The 20389-nt window shown below is 42.2% G+C and overlaps 1 protein-coding gene across 2 annotated transcripts; it reads right to left on the bottom strand.

Moving 5' to 3' along the window:
- Positions 1–1724: 1724 nt before the first annotated feature.
- On the bottom strand, positions 1725–18838 carry LOC135445313 (glutathione S-transferase-like). Of its 2 annotated transcripts, none has more exons than XM_064707590.1 (7): positions 12613–12718; positions 8230–8346; positions 7507–7558; positions 4238–4370; positions 3753–3894; positions 2614–2745; positions 1725–2471 (listed from the first exon to the last, which is right to left on the bottom strand). In XM_064707590.1, exons 2-7 carry the CDS (start codon positions 8314–8316, stop codon positions 2349–2351), a joined length of 669 nt encoding a protein of 222 aa, XP_064563660.1. In that variant the 5' UTR covers positions 8317–8346; positions 12613–12718; the 3' UTR covers positions 1725–2348. The 2 variants fall into 2 exon arrangements, with proteins under 2 accessions (XP_064563660.1, XP_064563661.1); XM_064707591.1 differs by lacking the exon at positions 12613–12718 and adding an exon at positions 18393–18838 and having other exon boundaries at positions 2167–2471.
- Positions 18839–20389: the final 1551 nt, after the last annotated feature.

Below are 20389 nucleotides of genomic sequence, written 5' to 3'. Positions count from 1 at the left end.
TTTTATTCTAGGGGGTTTTTTTGTTTGTTTTTGGGTTTTTTTTACTTTGTACGCATTGCCATTTTACATAAATCACATCAACTAATTCAGCTCGAATCTTTCACAAGCTTCTATGCCTTGCTTAGTGCATATTCCTTCAGGTGACTTCTGTTGAATCCTCTCTGGACATCTGGGTTGGTTTGTTTTTTTTATATTTCCTGAATTTGACTCAGTGAAAAAACACCAAAGACAGCTGAAAGAGACAGTAAATGAAGTGTGGCATCAGAAGGCAAACTGCACTCCGCAGTCCTGACTGCGTTCTTTGGACAACTCAATAGATTTCAAAAAGTCATACATTCAAATCCAGCATACATTCCCATGTACCTTCCTGCCTATCTAATCTACCTGGGTAATATTGTTGTAGCCATCACCTGCAGTTACAGTACAGCAGGCTGTCACCTTCATGTCCTTCCTGTATGCATACTTGATTGCTTGGTAGCTGAAAATGACCCTCATCCTGTCAATCTTCACTGTTGGTACCTGTTACATCATTGTGTTCCATGCTTGACAATAAAATAAGCTTAATCATTTATTTAGAGCTAGAATCACAGAAGGATAAGGCATCAAAATAGTCACCACTGCAATGTATTGTCTTTTAGGAGGTGTCTTGTCCCCATGTGGAACAGTCTGTATCCCATTTGGCACATAAGGAGAGCCAGGCCTCACAGAAGAGGAGCCCTGACTGGCAGCACCTCTTGTAGCTCCCCATTCTGGTTAGGGCTCTATGTCCCTCTGTCCCCTTCCATCCAGCCTCTGACACTGTTGGAAACAGTGTTTCCCATATTTTTGGACACATATGACACAGAATCTAGAATAATGTAGGAGATTGAAGTTCTCCTGCAGTGACATGTGTACCAAGGTGCATCTGGCTGTTTCACAAACCCAAACCTCTCTTAGGAAACTTGTGTGGATTCACTATTTGTAGGCCTGCCCCTGATAAACTCTAGGAGACATCCTAAGTCTAGTGATCACCTGGTAGGGAAACATGAGTTCAAGCCTAAAAGTTAATCATAGTGTAGACAACTTAGGAAAACCTATCTCACCTAACTCTGTAGACATCTACATCTGGTCTAGCTGTCTAGTCTCCTTCCAATAGGTCCAAACTCAGGAGGAATCCCTCAGCTTGCTCTTCAGTTACAGCTGAATACTCAAAAATGATTGTGTCTCAACTGAGAGAGTTAGAAGTTTTGATGAAGCTAGTCCCTTCAGCCTTCCCTTAGAGGTAGGGGAGAGGAGCACCCTCTTCAGAGGGTGATTTAATGCCAACATTGACATTTCTTGTTCGGTCACAAGTATCCATTGAGATTTCAGGCAACTAAGTCTAATATGGTCTGTCTCATAACTTGACTTTCGGAAATGTCACTTCATTGAGGTATTTTGGGAAATATTATTCTTCTGTTTTCTCCCTCAGGTTCATTTTTCCATATTTTTTCTAATTTCTTTTTTTCTTCACTCATGTCATAGACTATTAAGCATCAGATCTGGTTACTGACAGTTGTTGGAACACAGTTTCCTTCTAAGCAGCTGCTTCTCTGTTGCATCAGGCCACTTCACAATGCTGTTTATTGTCTGCTGTAATATTTTTATTTGAAATTAAATGGACTGTATCTGTTGCTCTGTGTTCTGTCCTAAAGGTGTAGAAATAAACCCCCTCTGCCTTCCTACAGTCTGCAAAGCAGACTGCACCTTGCTTTCACAACACTTTGCTCTCAAGAGGTAATATATTTGTAAGCACCTTGGGAGTAGCTGGTATGATCATTCAGGTTTGAAATACCTGATTTATAGACAAAAGTAATCAGTTTTGAAAAAACTTTACTGAGGGACCTTAAAAATCCAGTTCACCCACAAGCTTTAAAATTGATAATGGAAATTTGAAACAACTTCTTTAAAGGGTAAGTGGTGCTGCAAGTCCTCTCTTTCTTGTCTTCCACAGCTGTTACTCTGAGCTTCTTTTCATGTACAAAATATCTTCTCCAACAAGTTGTATTCTGCCAATACTAACACTGCATTGTTCTTTTTCCAAATTAGTAAACTCCCAACCCTACAAATCGTTCTTTGCCTCCATACCCCTTTGTTTTCATGTTTTGCCAAGCATTTGATATCAATAAAGAAAAAGCTGCTGTCACATTGCCAGTGTAACAGAATGCTTTATTTCTGGTATGGGTTGCTTTGTTCCTCTAGTACTGGTTTTAACTAAAACAATACTAATTTGCTGAGCTTCCTTCTCCTTTGGTTTAGGGTTTGGGGTTGCTGCTCTGCTTTCTCCTGCTCTCCCAGCATTTTGGGTCTCACCAAAGGTGGCAAGGCTTTCATATCTTAAAAATCTTCAACACAGTTTCTACATAATGGGCATCTGGTGGGGGTTTCCTTGGGCTGCCAGGCTGCAGGAACTTCTTAATTGTAGGCATATTGCTCATTTTGGTTTTAAACACCTAAAAAAAAAATTAAATAATTAAAAAACAGAGCAAGAGAGGAATTCCAGCCACAAAAATGTGATTTACCCAGCATGGGGAGATGATTACTTCAGGACTGACCTCTAGCTCCTGAATACAGCATGCTCAGTAATTAAATTACCTGCAACTGAGGAAACCCTGAGAGCACATCAGGAACTTTCTCCTCCACTGCTAAAATGGCTTCCATTAGCTGAACATCTGCCCAGCTGAATTTGTTGCCCACAAGAAAGTCTTGGCCGTGTTGTTTCAAAACCTGGAGAAGACAAGAAAACATGGGCTGCAGATGAGAGTGGGGCGTATGGGCATCCTTGGCATCTAAATCTCACAGCACAGCTGCAGAGCTGAGCAGCAATTCTATCTGAAATTTCAGGGTGGACTTTTCAGCTGAAGTTGAGCCTAGATTTCATTATTGCTGGGAAAAAATAAAGTTTTGTTCATTTCGTGTTCTAGTACACAGACTACAAACTTTAGTCACTAAGTAATAATGAATGATGATGGGCACTAGGAACAGAAACAAAACCACATGCCTCAGTAGACTAGTAACAGTCCTAGAATTCGAAAAAGGGACAATGGAGGAAGCAACAAGCAATTTAAGGAATTCATAGAACTCCCATTTAGATGTTTCATGTGAAGTGATGTCCAATGCTCATATCAGGAAGCAAACTTAGAAATGCAGAATTGCAACAACTAACTAAAGAAAATCCCTGCCTTTGGGAACAGACTATTTTAGTGCTAAGAACTTGTGTGATGTTCAGCCTTTATTATTGTTTTGCAAGAAAACTAGATCAATATTACAAAAGTGGGAAATATTGCCAGATGCATGAATCATATGGGTTGGGTTTATTGTTTTATAAATCTGTGACTAGTTTTACTAAAGTACTCCTCTCTACAGGATTTGTGTACAAGGGATTTTTGCATTCCTCCAGTAAAACTTTTCCAAATGAAATTAAGTATGGCAGAGAGATGGGCTTCAAACAAATATAAGCATAGAAGTGCTCCTTCAAGAAAAATAATCACAAAACTTTTAGTGAAAAGTTTTTCTGTACATCTGAGAACATGCTGCTTCATAGATATTCAAATACCACAGTCCTGACAACACAAGCAAACAAAGAGAGGAAAATGTGTTGCTGTATTTCCCCTTTTCTGATAGCCAAAAAAGCTGAGGATTGGGAACTGACCTACACTACAAACACATTCTTATTTTGCAGAAACTTTCTGGATAATTGCAAGTTTGATAGACACATACTTGCTGTCACTTACCTTTTCAAAGACTGGAAAGTACCTGTTAGTAGCTCTCTCCTTAATTGACTCAAGATTTTTCTTCTTTGCATCAGGTGGAGAGAAAGGAAACATCAAAATCATTTGCATCAGATCTGATATTCCCTCCACATACATGTCAATCCTATTGGTCAGGGGAAGATGGGAGAAAAAAGCACAGAAGTTATTTCATCTGTTTTCCAATTAACTAAGGAATTAACTAATTAACTAATTCCTGACTTACAGGAATTTTATATCACCAATATAGTGCCAAGTTTCACAGCCAAAACTAAGCACAAACGAAACCTGAATATTCTTCTAAAAGAAAAGAAGCCTGTTTCTGATAGGAGCATTTCAGAAGCAGTGGTTAAATCTTATTGTTAGCCTTTTTGATGCCTTTATATGGGATTTACAGGATTGAATTTGGTTTATATAATGTAGCTATCAAACAACAGACTGCTCTGTTAGTGATAGGAGGTGTTACATACAGGGCTCTCTCCTTCAAGTCTTTCCCATAGAGATTGTATTTCCCTGCTATGTAGCTCATGATGGCTCTGGTCTGCACCATCTTCATCCCATCGATCTCAACCAGGGGCACTTGCTGGAAGAGCAGGGATCCATCTAGGGTGGAGAGGTGAAGGAAAGCCTGTTAGTTCCTCTTGCAAGGTGTACAGGAGAGTGAGACACTGAGCACATTTCTCTTGCAGTGTAGGAGACCACTGATGTCCTGCTCCAACTGTACAACTCACAGCACTCAACTAACATTGTGGGGAAGATAAAACAGCCTGCATCACACTCCTGTAGTAAAGTCACCACAGCACAGCTGGGCCCTGGGCTTGACAGCATTGACAGAGCTTCACTGGCTGGTGGAAGTTGGCCCTGCCTGCACCTCTGCACTTCTGGAGCCTACCTCATGCTGGCAGGAAAAGCCTGAACCAGCACTTCCAACCCAAGGAATAGGAGGAGAATGAAGATACCTAGTAAACCTGAACATTAAAAAAATCCAATTCTTTTGAATGCAGATCAATTCCCTGACAGGGACAGACATGGGTAGTACTGCAGCAAGATCAAGCTGCAGGAATACAGGAAAGGGTCAGGCCACTTAAAACATCCTGAAGCTACAGAGCTAAAGGAGAGCCTGTGACAGCTGTTGGTGTTTGAGTAAGTTTCACACAGTCACTTCAGGACCAGAGTTTGAGTGTCCCCATAGATTTTACAGGCCTAGTCTCAGTGCCATTCTACAATAATTTAGGCCTATATAGAAACATCTTTACAGTCCCATTTTCTGCTGGTGCTGGTAGGAGCAATTGTCTGAGCTTTCAGTGAGACAGTTCTGAGAGCTAAGTACACACAGAGATTTAGCATTGCAAAGTCAGTCTATTCTAGACCAGTTTTCTGCTGGACTAAGTCACTGTTTTTGGAGACACTCCCTCCTCCATCTACACACTACTGGCATCTAGAGAACAATCCTGCCCTGTCTATAATCACAGCAGAACTCCAAAACAAAATAGGCAGCAGCCACTTGCATTGCTCAAAATCAATCATTTATTTTAATTGCTCAATTTATATCTCTTTGGTGAATCCTTCTTTCAGATAGGAAGGTTCATTTCAACAGGCACATCTGCCTGCCTTTTTCTCCGCAGCTGTTAAAATAACTTGCTGGGCTAGAATTAATATTCTTCACTCATTCTACATTATTAATTTACAGTTGAAATTCAAAGAGTAGTTATCTCTGCAGCAACAAATAGCTTGTATTTGTTTCTTGTAAACATTCAGAGAAAGATCATGTGTGTTCTTGTCTTTCTAGAACACACCTCTGCACCTTAAGGAAGAAACATTACTTGGTACCCATCTAAAGAACAATAGAATAGGAAAACTAATAGATCTGGAAGAATATTTTTCAGCAGAAATATGTGAAGTGAAAAATATAATTTGTCTTTCTGGCCCTTGACAAAAAGCAATGCAGCAAATATGCCTGAATACACCATTTGTTTCTTATATACAGAAAAGAGGAGTCCCTCTTAAAATCAGTAGTGGACTGCCTCTCCTCCCTCATTTTGTAGGGAGAACTGCTTCACAGCACAGAATACATATACAGAATTAAAAGGAGTTTACCAGTAATTCCAGGGATTGGGCTGTGCTCTCCAAAGGTGGTGTGTGCAGCACACATTAAAAAACAATCACCTGCTATTTGTGACCAAGCAGCAGAGGTCACTGATACCCAGGTACCACCTGGGCAATCTTTGGCTGCACAGATTGAGCCAGGTTAGTCATCCCAAAGGCCAAGAGGTACAGGTCTGCACAGGCCAAGGGTATTTAACTCTCTTTGCCTCCAAAAGAGCTGTCTCTCTGCAAGCTGCCTGTTGGGAACAATGCCCCCACTGCTGGGGCATTGCCTGGAGGACCATCAGCTGGCACAGGCAAAAGTCATGCCTGGGCCAGTCTAATGATGCGGTAGTGCCTAAACACAGGAAACTGTCAGAAATCATATTGGTAGGGAGAGAAAAAAAGTTTAAGGGAGAAGTAATGTAGAGTTACTCCTGTTGAATCCTGCCCTGTGCAACTGGCAACATTTCAGAGGCCCCTTTATCAGGATGACTAATTTATCTATCTTTCTTCAATCCATTCTACTGAACCACACCTTTTTCTTTGTGTTCTCACCATCTTAAGCTCAATATATAGACATAAAATGCTTGATCTTCCTTATAAAACTTCCCTATCCTTTTCACAACCATTTAATTCTTCTCTCTGGATATCAATAAGCTCAGACACAATCCTAGTTACAGCATCACTCTTTCTAGATAACCTACTCTTGTGAAGGATATAGAGATTTGGGCTTTCAGCACCTGTGCTCTTACATTTGGAGCTATAATGGTTTGTGTACACTACACTGTCCTCCCACATTGTAAGAGTCCCAGCAAACTGGATCTGCAAATTTAATTCTCTATCTGCTTGATACCACTTTTATCTTATTTTTGTTCACTTTAGTTTTCCCTGACTGAATTTCTTTAGACACAGCTTTTTCTTTCTGAGCTCAGCCACAATGCAGGCAAGACCTCTTCCAAGCCTCCTTGTATGGCTTGGCAAGCCCAGCCTGCTCCGAGGTTTTTCTCACTTGCCTTGGGCAGCAGGTAAACTGTGGGGCACATGCACTCTCTGCTGCTCCTCACTGTCCCAACTCCTTCCCCACTCTGGCAGGAAGGTCTTCTCTTTCCAGGGTGTCTGTAGAGGGGTTCACTGCTGGGTTTCTTTTGACCAGATATCAAGAGCAGTGGCTAGGGGTTTGCACTGGTGTGTGGGAAGAACTGGTCTTGCTCCCAAGGCTGGCATGAAGCCTTTGTGGCATGCTGCTTTGACCGTGCCAGGCTTTCCACAGGTCTCCCTGCTGGCTCCATGCTTTTTAACTAGGGGAAGCTTCCCACCTCAGACTCAGGGAGTTCTATTTGCCCTGGACCAAAACTGTGCTAGGTACCATGCTGGAATGTACCATTCAACAGCATAGGTAAGTAAGTTGTATTAAGTAGAAGTGTTTGCCAGTTTAATGTACTAGAATAAACACAATCACAGAAGCTCTGGCTTTTAGATTATACCAGTTATTTGGCACTGGAAATAGCAGGTTTCTCAAAGCTAATATTGCACTATTCAAGGTGTGCACCCAGAAGTTTCCACTGGTTTAAGTAAATGATTTCAAACCATAAGTTTAGCTAGGCTGGACAATTATTTTGAAGGACTAAGTCTTAGGTGTCAGGAATCTTACCTTTGATTAACTTCTCAAAGTGCTCTTTTGTTTCCAAATAAACTTCTTCAAACTGAAAAAGGAGTGAGAATTGTGTCAAGCTGCTGTATTTGAACATTTTTCTTCTGTTAAGTGATAGCACATAACCATGCCCAGAATTACTGAGTCAAGCAAAAGGTAATGGGCCAGATCTGCAGCTGGACTGTTTAGGTGCAGATGTCCCAAGGATCCCTCACACACCCTGGCAGCTGATGGGGAGCAGAAGGAGGGCCTGGACACATCATTGCACTGATTCAGAAATAACTGAAGACCAAGCTCAAACAGTGTGCAGGAATCTACAAAAACAAGACAAGTTGGAGCCAGTGCCAAGGGAAACACATTGCACATCAAATATTTCTAACTCCACCCCAGCATACACACATTGCAACTGCAAACTTAAGACTGCTAGCACAGCTAGATAACTTATGATTAATAAAGGCTCTTTAAATGAATCCCCATTTTGTCCCCTTATGATTAATTACGTCAGGAGATTGCTACTACTTCTAATAAACTCTAAATGCCACTGAGTTTGCAGCCCAAGTATCAACCACGGAACAAGGTACTTACAAATATGCAGTGCCATGGGACAAAAGAATTTAGCCACCCTCATGCAGCTTTTATTTGCCACATGCATGTTAAATTGTTCCCAACTGAGGAAAGTAGAGAACACCAGTCTGTAACACTCTACTGGAAATGTCAACCAACCTCCACACCAGCTGCCGCCAACAGCCATCGTATGGACTCCATCCGGCCCCTTCCATTCAAGTAGATAAGCCTGGGCTTCCCCGACATGATCCTGAGCTCCTGGCTCCCTGAAAGATACTAAGCACAAAACTGTATCTCATAAAACTGTGTTTTAAGCACCGTTATTTTGAGGGGAGATGCACCTTTTAATCTTGCTATACCTGTTGAAGTTTAAATTTCATTTGGCTCAAAACAAAATGAGAGACAGGCCAGTGTCATCACACAGCCAGTGCTAGGAAAGGAAAGATGTGTGAATCTGTAAAGCCTTCCCCAGTGCTGCCAGGGAGGTTTCTTATGACTGTAAGCAAACACAGACCTGTTTAAACAAGTGATATGAGTCCCTAGCTACAGGGGGATGACTGCTGCCTATGAAGACAATTGTACAAAGCTACTGAAAATCCTGCCACATCCTCAGGGAAATTACTCACCTAACCTCATTGCCCATCATCATAATTGAAAAGAAGAAAAGGAAAACATGTTTTACCACTAGGCTGAAATTTGTCTAGCTTTGCTTGCCATATGTGCATTTGGCAGCTTCATAGGCAGTCCATTTCTTTCCTCAAATAGGGGTGAATGAATTATTGATATTCCCTTTATTCCATGAAACAGGATGAGAGCTTCCTTGGCCATCTTCCTGTAGCCAGCTGCATGGCTGGAGCCCATTTCCTTGCTGCTTATGGCAGCCTGGAGGTGTCCCTCAAAGCCAGATGTGGAACTGCGCTGCATTGGCTCCATGGGCCCTGAGAAGCATCCCCTGGGCACGGGGGCCCTGTGTTTCCAGGGGCACTGGCACATGGAGGCTGTCACTGCTTTGCTGTACCTGTGCCTCTCCCAGAGCACGGCAGAGACAGCGTGTTCATACTGAGCTGCTGCATACCGGGGCAAGCAGCTGGATGGCAGCGCTCCGATGTCAGCATGAGCACTTCTACAGCCAGGCCTTCATTGCTCTGTGCTTCGTGCCCTAATTACTGAAAGAACACGAATAGCATTCCCCTTCAAAGATGTTTGTATCATACATTGATTATCAGAAGGAATAAAACCCTTTAAAATAGATCTTCTAATCATATCCTAATGGCTTAGAGTGCCTTACTTAATAAAATTTCCAGATGACTCCAGTTTTCCCCAGAGTTAAAGCCAAAGCTGCAGCATTACACCTGTCACACCTTGCATCCACTTGACATTTCCTATTTGAATCAGGCTTAGTACACTCCAGTGGTATGTTTTCTTCAAGCCACAGCGCTTTGTAGATGTACTTAAAACAAACTACATTTGGAACATATTTTGCCCAAACTTCACCTAAATAAAAAACAAGATTGAGAGTTCCCCCTTGAGCAATTCCAGTAAGAACCAAGTCATGCTACTAAAATAAATTGGGATATTTGGGGTAATTTAATAAACATAATCCAAATACACATTATGGAAAAAAAGTATGCTCAGTTTTAAAATGCGAATAGCTGTTCCTAATTACAATGTCTGGCTCTAGGGACAGTATTTTATTAGTTTCTGCATCTTGTGTGATGCAGAAACTACTTTTCGCTGTAGGGCAGCTTATCAATATAGTTCACAACAACTAGCTAGTGCTTCTTTTATTATCACACTTGTCAGCTTCGTTGCATCTCTATCATGTCAACACACATTGCCCCAACTTGTAACGCACAGAAACTTAGAGTAAATAAGACCTTTTCTTTAACTAAAAAAGCCAATGACTGAAATATCAAGTATATGAACCTTAATCTGCCTGGAAACATTATCTTTTGTTTGCAGAAGAAGAGTAGGAGTAAGAAGCCTCAGGTATCATTTTATCATTTCACATGAACAAGAGATTTTATGTGGCATTAAATTATGTGAGAAGAACAATGACAAACATAGAATTAAAATTTGCCGTAAGTTTTTTTTTAAATTAAAAAAACTCTGTCAGCTCTGAGTGGATTTTACCTACCTTAAGCTTCCAACACAGAAAAAAAACCCAAAAAAACCAAACAAACTAACTAAAAAACAAAACCAAACAAAAAACCCTCTTGAGTGTTGGTTAAAAGTCACCTTAATCTTTAGATCTGCTGAATGCATCACTATCTCCTGACTATACAGGAGCTAACACCTGTAGCTCACATACAGGCAGCTACTTTCAGTTCGTGGGTCTGGACCCGAGTCCTGTCTGGTGGGCTGAGTTTAGTTGCTTATTGCCCTGTGAGTACTGACACCTGAGATTCCCAAAGATCAGAAGATACAACCCTCGACTATCTGGAGACTTGGCAACTTCTACGTTAAAAAAACAAACCTATTCATCCAGACTCTCAATACTTGTTTTCATTTATTTGGGGAAAGATACAGACTACAAAGCCAAGGCCTCAGGATTTCACTCAGACCTCCACTATTTTTCTAGTTTTACTAAGAGACTTTCAGGATGTACTATTTTAAAAAGTTGATCCATTTTTAATAGAATATGTTGATACTTTATTAACAGCCAAGTAGTCAATCTTGTATAGCTGACACCCATTCCTCATTGTTTGCCTTAAATAAAAATGGTCATTGGGCCTTTCTATATAAGTTACAATTCGTGTAAGGGAAGCACATATGTGTGCAACATTCTTCAGCAAGATGAGTAGCTATTATCTGAAAATCATATTAAAACAATTCAAAACATTCCAAGACCAGGTATTAAAACTAACACTTTTCAGAGGTTGTTGGATTCTGCCAGTGCCAGACAGCTCTTCCAAGGAAATAGGAAAACCCCTGATACTGATAACCTAAGGTGATGAAGGACCCACTCACTGGGCAACACACGAGGCTATGTGTTGAAGATTTTGAAGCTAGCTGCAGTTGTCCTGGGACTGCCACACTGTGGTAAATCATTCACCTTGTTTGCACAAAAAGGGCGGGAAACTGCCTCTGGGATAGAAACTGACATGCCAAATCCCACTACACTACTCCTTCCACCTGGGAAAGGAATGACATCACAGCTGTGCAGTAACCAGCCATAAACCCTAAAAGGCTCAAGCAGATGTAACAGATGTGCTGTTTCTAAATACCAATCTGGAATTGTTATTTGTGGGTGGTCACATTATTATTAACCTGGAATACAGATTGTTGACTAACTACTGAGAATGAAGCAGCAGAAACTCCACCACTCAGTCCAAAGCTGAGCACACAAGCAGCTGAATTATTTGCATTAACAAAGATCTATAAGCTGCTCTGAGTCTGTAAATATTTATGCTGATTCTTAGTATGCATTTGGAGTGTGCCGTGCCAGTGGGCAGCTATGGAAGCTGTGTGGATTTATGACTTCTTGTGGAAGAAATTATCAAATGCTCCATGAATGACTGAACTGTTGAAGTTCTACAGTTGTCACAGAAATGCATTATCATTCATCAGCCTGATCATATGGCAGAAGGACAAAAAAAGAGATAGGAGATGGTCTAACATATATTGCATAGCAACAGTACAAACCACCAGGCTTACAAGTAGTCCATGGTAAGAGCTGGTGTTTCTTGCTCCTGAAAAGCTATGTCTGACCTCTCCTGCTGAAGAAAATTGACTCTTGCAAAAGGTACAAATGGCCACATGTCCAGGGACTGTTGAGAACAGGCATGGAAACCCTTCTAATTTTAATTAAGTAATATCTGATCCCTATAGCCAAAACACTACTCAGGACATATGGGGACTACTGCACTTACCCAGACACTGCTGAAGAGTTGGTTCATGTCATGAATTTATGCTGCAGTACAATGAATAATTGCATCTTGCATACACTGCCCTGACATCTAGCAAAAGCCTCAACACAAAATTTGACTACATACAATTTTTTTAGTTGTTTTTGTCTAAAATCCATATTTCTATCCCATTTCCTACTGCCTTGTAAGCCTCAGTAACATGCCTGTCCAGAATTTCTGTAAGCATACATCTCAGGGATGCAAGAACAGTTTAAGAGATCATCATCTTCCAAAAACAGGAGCACTCAGCAGGAAGTGCTGTTTAGCCCTGGAGCTGAGATTAGAGTCCAGCATATCCCATGGGCCAGCTTTCCTGCTCAAACCCAGAAGAAATACCACAGTGCTCGAGACTTGCACTTTGTCCTCTCAGTTGTTTCATGGCTGCCTTTGTCACCTCTAGACTGCACCACAGAATTAATTTCCTGATTAAAACACACCTTTCTCTGGCATTTTCTCTCCTGCAGCTTCCACTGGGGAATAACTCTCAAGCAATTTTTAGTCTACCTGGCACACAGACCAACTAAGGAAAGCAGAGAATTTACATTAGACCAGCAGATGCCCTAAAAAACTTAGTTGTGTCACATTAAAATAGTCATGCAAGCACTTTAAGAAAAAGGAATTTTTAAGTTCTTACCTTCCGACCTTAACTCAGACTCCACCCAGCACAGGCAGGTTCCCCAGGGCTGTTTAAACTCTGCAGCTTGGGGGAGTTTCCAGCCATACCCAATAAGAGGAAAAAGCCTCCCAATGCTCTTAAACTGACGCTATCCAGTTTAAAGAGGTATGGGTCTGAAAACTGACACCCAAGCAGAGAGAGTCTTTGTTTGCTGATTTGACTACACCATGACACTAACCTCACACTTTCTAAGGTAGCCATCTATTCAAACTGTTCTCTTGGAATTTTGGGGGCATTTTACCCAAATACAAGAGCAAGACATTTGAAAACACTGAGAAAATTATAGATTTTTCCTGGGTCATATTTAAGGTAATAGTACTCATTTAAAGAAAAACCACTGAAGTTTCTAGGCTTATTTAGTAATTTGGCAGGTTTTTATTTTTGCTGCTGTATGGCATAGAGAAGTTACTCAAAAGTATGGAATAACAGGGCTCAATTACTTTGAAATACAATATCAAGCTTGCTTGATATAAAAAATGGACGAGCAGTTTATGTCACAACCCACCCTGTGTCTCAAGGCAATAGCACTAATTTTTGAAATTGAATGTACATGGCTAACATTCAAAGATTAAATAAATGATAATTTTCTTACCCATGAGAAGTAATTGTTTCAGCTTTTCTATCTGTATTTCAGCTAAAAATCCCAAAACTGAAAGTGGATGTGAACAGACACAAGGATAGCACAGCAAATGGAAAATGGGATTTGAGTGCCAAGATAAGGTTCTTTCCTCTAGCACAGACCCACATGTGATGTTGGGCATTGCTTTACACCCCTGCAGCAAACATCAGTACAATTAATCTGATGATCTGTTCATAGAACCCACACTGTTATCAGAATTGTATTTGTCTGTCTAAAGCCATGGCTCTACTAACACAACACCTCACTATGGGGAATCTCAAGACAAAAGTCTCCAGGTAACATTTTCCTCTCAGGTGGAGTTTTGTAATGGTTTTTCTGCTTGGTAATTGCTGACAGTTTCTTCAGAGGATGCCCTTCCCTTAGAAGCTTCCTGCAAATTTGTAATTTATGTGCTTGGAGGTTGATGCTGTCAGCAAAACCCAACTGTATAGTGCTTCTTTACACTTTGCCTACTTCCAACTCTCTCATAAGTTCATAGTACACTGAGTAAAGCATGACATTAAAAGCATGTGTCTGTATTTTTTCTATGTCCAAACCCAGTTACTAGCAGGCTACCCTAAAGAAAATTCCCAAATATGGATCAGAAGTCCAGCAGAGGCCCAGAACAATCCCCAGCTGGCAGAATAGGTACCCTGTTTTGGAATACCTGAACATTATGTAAATGCATGCTCTACCACGCATGGCACAGTGATGCCCATGTAATACAGATGTGGCTCCAGTAGGAATGCAGCACACACAGAAATAGCTGAGCAGGAAACGAGCATTTGTTCATACCTACCCACTACTGAATCAAGATTAATCTATTCCCGCTTTTGAGGTGTTCAATATCAGCATGCACCTGAGTGTGTGGAACAGAGACCCCAGAAGAGCATGCATGTAACTGTAGTCTCTGTCCTCTCTGCAGTCGCAAAAGCTGCCAAGGACAGCAGTAGGCTTGGTGGCAAAGAGTGGGAGGGAGAGGTCCCTAATTTAAGGGTCAGGGATGACTGAGTGGACAAGCAAAGCATTCTGATACTTTTTGGATTTGCTGACTATGGCCACATCTAGATTTGTCTGTTGTTTCCCTTTTACCCATTCTTATTTGGCAGAAAGACTTTCTCCCTTGCTCTCTTTTTATTTTGCTTCCAGCACAGCCTTTCATAATGTAATTACAAAGCTCCTTTGGAATCTGAAGGTAATCATATCAAGGAGGTTGCTGTTATCTATAACTTGAATGGGTGTTCTGTAAACCTCTAGAGCAGAAAAGAAAATAAGTTTCTTCTACACATGATTTGTTAAGTCACACCCATGAGTATTCAAGAAGCGGGCGTGGGGCCCAGGTGCTGCTGAAGGGATCTGGGCTTGGGCAAAGGCAGATTTTAACTAGTGAGCATTCCATGCCCTGGCATGTCCCCTTGCCACTGTGCTCTGCAGACACACTTCCTTGTGCTGTAGATGAGGTAGGTTCAAAGTCTTCTCAAAATGTACCTCCCTGCAATCCTCACGAAACACCAAGCAGCCGGCCTGGGGAATGATGCCTGAGTGCAGCATCCTCTCAGAGGTGAGCACAGGGTACAACACTAAATGCCACCAAAGAATTAAACACAGAAGTGTAGGAGGATTCTCCTCATGCTGCTTATTGCACTCCTAAACATACAAGCTCCTAAACTGACACACAACACCACTGTGATAAAGATACTTTGAGTTCACATGAATAGTTTGAACAAGTCATGAATCACTCAAGCCTTGCTGCAAACCTTCAGTGACTGCTCTGGTTCTGTGCAGGAAGCTTTACTGACTGCCCAAAGCAAGGTCAACCAAACCTGCAGTAACCCTCACACATATTTCCCTGAGCTCTTTGACTCTCAGCTGGACCACTGGCATGGGAAAGTCTGAAAACAATACCCCTAATTCTGATTTACACCCACTGTAGTGCTGTGAGGAGAGTTTAAATGGAGACCTGGGTTTTAGTACATTGTTATTTGGATTGTTTAGTTTTATATAACATGGTCAAAGGGCTGCTTTATCAAGGCGTGAGATAGGCAAGATCAAGGTTTCAAAGGTAACTGAAACAGACCTTTAGTATATTTTACAAGTGTAATTGTAAAATATTTAACAGCTCATGTATTGTAATTACATCATATTTTGATAGAAACTTGTATTAATGTATGTTTCCTCTATTTGGTATCTGTTGTGTTCTGGGGGTCTAGGGGTGTGGGGGTCTTTCTAAGACTCTCACTTTATGTGCATTATTACAATTAAAATTACTAATAACCTAAACTAAGGTTTAAAGAATATTTTTATTTTCTACTACTAAGAATAGGGTGGGAAAACCTTTAATCAAGCCAACAAAAGCCTGTGAAATCAGCTTCATCAGATGGTGGCTCAGGGCTGATGATGAGGGAGGAGGCAATTTCCTAAGAGCAGATGGTCCAGCTTCAGAGAAAAGCAGGTACAAGTCAGATGGTACAAGCCTACAACACAAGGTTTAAAACCACACAGTGATCAATACTGGCATAACCAGCCTTTCTTTTTCCAGTGCAAGACAGTTTAATCTTCTTGCACTGGAGAGCTGCTTAGCCCCTGAATGTTCAGTATCTTTCAAGATTTCACTGTGTTCATTATATCCTTCACATTACTTTCATCCATTTAAATTCCTGGCATCAATGACATGCTCTAACAATGAGAGCCACTGTCTTAGTGTGAAAATGTTGCTTTTATTTGCTTGTATTTTGCTGATTTTATTTAATTGTGTTCCTCCACTTCTATCATAAGATAGGGGAGATGAAAGCCCTTCTCTGTCTCTCGTACTGAAATCACATGCATAAAAAATAATTTATCTAATAATTTTTGTAATGATTTGATTTGTAATTCACTTCTCACATGCATTTCCCAGCTCTGCTTTTTTCCTTCTGTATTCTTTGTATTTTACTCTGTTGGTTGTATTTCCTGATTCTCTCTTATTACATCTGCATTATGTAAGAGTGCAAGAAACTGCCAAACATTCTGTCTTCCTCAAAACTGAAATATGTGTGCATAACTCCTTGATTTAATTTCCTGCAGAAAAGGAAACTTGGAGATAATGGAGGGCACTTTCTCTTCTACCATCAGGACAGCTTCTACCAGTTGCTGGACTTCTGTCCAGAGAAGTTTGAGAGATATGAAAAATTGTACCCAGCTTGATTCAAGAGGAAAAATGTTTACAGGAATTAAAAACCTAATGACTTTTCTGAGTTTTGCTCCAGAACAGAGGCAATGAAGTTATTAACAATCTAAACCTTCATTTCAGGTTTATTTCTGCATCTTTAGTCAGTTCTGTAGGTTGCACATGTACAACAGTTGTTACATTTCCATAAAAACTACAAATGAAAAAATATCAGGAGAAATTGGCAGTATAGTACAAGATACATATAAAGTGAAGGGAAAGATAAGTGCATTGAGTCAGATGCTTCAAACCTTCATGTGCTTTTGTTCTCTTGTCCTCAAAGGGAAGTTCTCAATGCAAGTTTGATAATGGAACAGGAATCTGGTTCACCTTGCCCAGCCAGTTAGCAGCGCTATAGACTGCTATGAGTGCCCAGTTCACAAAGGAACAGCTCCCTTACACAGAGGCCTCTTTTCATCAGCCTGCATAGTGAGAGGTTAAACTGAATGGATGTACACAGAGACCTGCACGGTCCTTACCACAGCACCAGTACTGAAAGATGGCTTGGGTGTGCCTAAGAACCATGCTGAAACTGCCTGTGCTCTTTATACACAAGGTAATGAAGTTGTAATAATAAAATACAGGACGTACACTCGTGTTAGAAAAGTGTTGATGGGGATATGTTTCATTGCTGAAAGTGGAGATTCCTAATCTTCTATATTGGAACGAGCAGAAAAGACACAAACATCTTTGGGGCCCAAACCTATACAGCTCAGTTGTCAGTTTTGAAGAGGCACCACTCTTTCTTCAAGGAGAGATGAGACACTACCCAACTAGTGAAGTCTTACATGGTAAGGGTAAAAATGACCCCCAGATCCTGCAGATACATGTTCTCCAGCCTCAGCCCTACACTGCCTTCATTTTAGCACCTGTTACTATTAGCAAAAAAGCACCATGGCACTAGAAAAATAGTGTGCCTGTCTAATTAAGACACAAACACTCCTGTCATAGCTCTGTTTTGCTCTGTGGGCATACTCTGGGAGAATGCAGAACAAGATGCTCTGAAAAGTATCAAAGTTATACTGCTTATGTCAAAGATGTCTCTGTGCAATCCATTCTGGAACTTCTCAGAACTAACTGTTCAATCAGACTTTCAAAGGAATCCAAAAGAGTTGTCTCCCGGATCACCCCTTGACTAACGTTCTGCAGCAAAACTGTCTGCTGAATAATAGCAAGAGTTAAATAAGATAACTACATCCTAGAGAAAGTAAGTGGAATGATATTCTCTGCTTGAACTAATGTGTATCCAAGTAAGCTGGCAGGGCTGGAGTCCTATGTACTAAGCTCTGGCATCTGAGGCTCAAGGATGAGGTGAAGCTCCCTCTCTCTTGCCAGAAAGGCTAACATTCCATTCCATCTTCTCTTGGATGACGTTTCCAAATGTGAGATTAAATGGTAGAACTGCAGTGTTGAAATTGGTCTGAAATGAAAAGTAATGCTTGTAGGGTAAGCAACACAAATCTGCAGCATAACTAGAAAATTGTCCCCTGTTCTGCATTAGGATTAAGTGATGCCTACAGCTAGTTAGCTCTTGGGTCAATGTCAGAGTCAAACATACAATGATGCTATTTGAAAATCTCCACTAATACACCAAGGTCACATAAGCACTTTCAGATGTCAGTAGCACACTGGGAGCTGGCATATGGCTTATTATCCACTGCATTCTTCAGCTGCTCCTCCTCTGAGTTCCTGCTTCTCACATCAGAGGGAATCTAGGCAAACTGCATTTAACTAGATTAAATGCCTCTGGTTTATTAATTCCTATGGATTGAATACTGTTTCAGATCACTGAGTTTCAACTTTCCTTCTTACTATTGCTTTATCTACTATGAAATGTGCTAATTTCTCTTTTACCCCCTTGATAAAAATGTGCAATAGTGAAGTGTCAAGGAGCTGGTTTCTCTCTTCACCTACCTAATATGTAGTTGCAGAGGGGTCAGGACCAGGCTCTTCTCAGAGGACCATAGTGCAAGTAGAACAGGCAACAGGCACACAGGCTGCAGCACGAGAAATTCCAACACACATCTGCACTGAAACAGAGCCTAGAAGGAGCTGCTGGAAACGTGTGTATATATCCTTCTCTCTGCCCTGCACTCCAGGGCGGCTTGCAGACATGCTTCCACTTAGGCACTCAGAGGTTAACTGTGCCTTACACATAAATTGCCTTCTGATAATATTATTTGTTGCCACGGACTCCAAAAGTGTCACATGTTAAAACCGAGCATCTGGTGTTTATAGGTTGCTGCAGCAGGGTCTGTCCCCCAGGCGGGTGTACTTTTGGGGCTCTGTGGCTGAGGACGGCTCCGGGCCGAACCGCCTCACTCCAGCCAGACCCCACCGAGGGCCCCTGCGGAAAGCGCAGGGCCCCACCTGGGGGCAGGAAAAGTAATGGCAGGCCAATTCCACGCCCAGAGCTCCCGAGTTGTTTAAAGGGAACCCGGGGATACGCCGAGGAGTTGCCTAAGACTCAAATTTTTCCCTAGCAGCAAATAAAAAAGCCTTTCCTAGGAGCAAGGCTGGGTTCCGAGTGCAGCCTCCTGAGAACTCCTCTGCACCAACAGTGTCCAGGCGTCCTGGACCCACGTCCTGCACGCTCTGGAACGCGAACTCTGCTCTCTTGGACCTCAAAGGTGTGGCCAGCACCAGCAGGTCCCGGTGATCCCCGCGACCCGCTTGGGAACCCGCAGAGGGACCAGTCTTTTAAACCAGGCACGGCTGTGCGGGGCATCGGCTCCAGCGGCGGCTCCGTGAGGGGCGGCCGGGGCTGCCCCTGCCGGCCACAGCCGGTTCCAGCCGGTTCCAGCCGGATCCAGCCGGCCACAGGCGGTTCCCGCCGAACACAGCCAGGCACAGCCGGTTCCAGCCGGACACAGCCAGGCACAGCCGGTTCCAGCGGGACACAGCCGGCCACAGGCGGTTCCCGCCGAACACAGCCAGGCACAGCCGGTTCCAGCCGGACACAGCCGGCCACAGGCGGTTCCCGCCGAACACAGCCAGGCACAGCCGGTTCCAGCCGGCCACAGGCGGTTCCCGCCGAACACAGCCAGGCACAGCCCGTTCCAGCCGGACACAGGCGGTTCCCGCCGGACACAGCCGCCCCCCACTCAGGGCCCGGCTGAGCCACGGCCGGGGCGGGAGTGAGGAATGAGTTTAACAAGCGCCAAACACTGAACGGCAGAGTGCCAGGGGAAAACAGTGGAGAAGGTGCCTTGCGAACACACGAAGAGAAGGAGGGGAGAAGGCAGAAGAGTCGGGAACAAAGTAGGGAGATGGAGTCTGGGAAGAAAAGGATTTGGAGGAAGGTGTTCAAGTTTTTGTTTCTCACCAACTATATTAATTGGTAATAAAGAAATTTTCCCCAAGTCAAGTCTGTTTTGCTTATGGTGGCAATTGGTAAGTGATACTAAACATAGGAATATCTGCCAAGTGCCTGCTAGAAGCAGTGTTAAGAATTCTCCGGTCAGTTGACCTGGCATCTTGCCTGGGTTTTTTTCCGTGTTGCTATAGTCAGGTGAGAAGAAGTGCCATAAGAAGCATGCAGGAGACTTGAAAAATTCCTATGAATAGGTGATGCTTCTGTTGCACGTTCAGATGTGCTTAAACAAATAGCAGAATTCCACTGGAATTAACTGCAATCTACCAAAACATCAGCAAGCACAAGTAAAGATCCCATACAGTCATCAGAAACCATAACTTGTACTAAAGCAAATATCCTGTACTCAGTAGTAGATCAGTGAGAATTATCCCAGTGTTTTCAATGGAAATGAACTTGTCATTCCATTGGCAGAGTGTTTTAAACCAAAAATGGTTGTATAGGATCACAACCCTTACCTCCACCAAACATAATTTATTTGGCTATCAGAATGATGTTCAGACTGATATAAATAGGTCTTACCAGAGCAAGAGTTGAA

Source organism: Zonotrichia leucophrys, chromosome 3 (assembly GCF_028769735.1).
Source record: "Zonotrichia leucophrys gambelii isolate GWCS_2022_RI chromosome 3, RI_Zleu_2.0, whole genome shotgun sequence".
In the NCBI taxonomy this organism is placed as follows: domain Eukaryota; kingdom Metazoa; phylum Chordata; class Aves; order Passeriformes; family Passerellidae; genus Zonotrichia; species Zonotrichia leucophrys.
This window is presented reverse-complemented; position numbering and strand designations above follow the sequence as displayed.

What these genes read in the sequence shown, in the direction of transcription:
- LOC135445313 (XM_064707591.1), bottom strand. Translation starts at nt 8,316, where the DNA reads ATGTCGGGGAAGCCCAGGCTTATCTACTTGAATGGAAGGGGCCGGATG. An exon ending in TGGCGGCAGCTGGTGTGGAG is followed by an intron (nt 7,559 to 8,229) that starts GTTGGTTGACAT and finishes CTCCTTTTTCAG; the next exon opens with TTTGAAGAAGTTTATTTGGA. An exon ending in GACTTGAAGGAGAGAGCCCT is followed by an intron (nt 3,895 to 4,237) that starts GTATGTAACACC and finishes CCTGACCAATAG; the next exon opens with GATTGACATGTATGTGGAGG.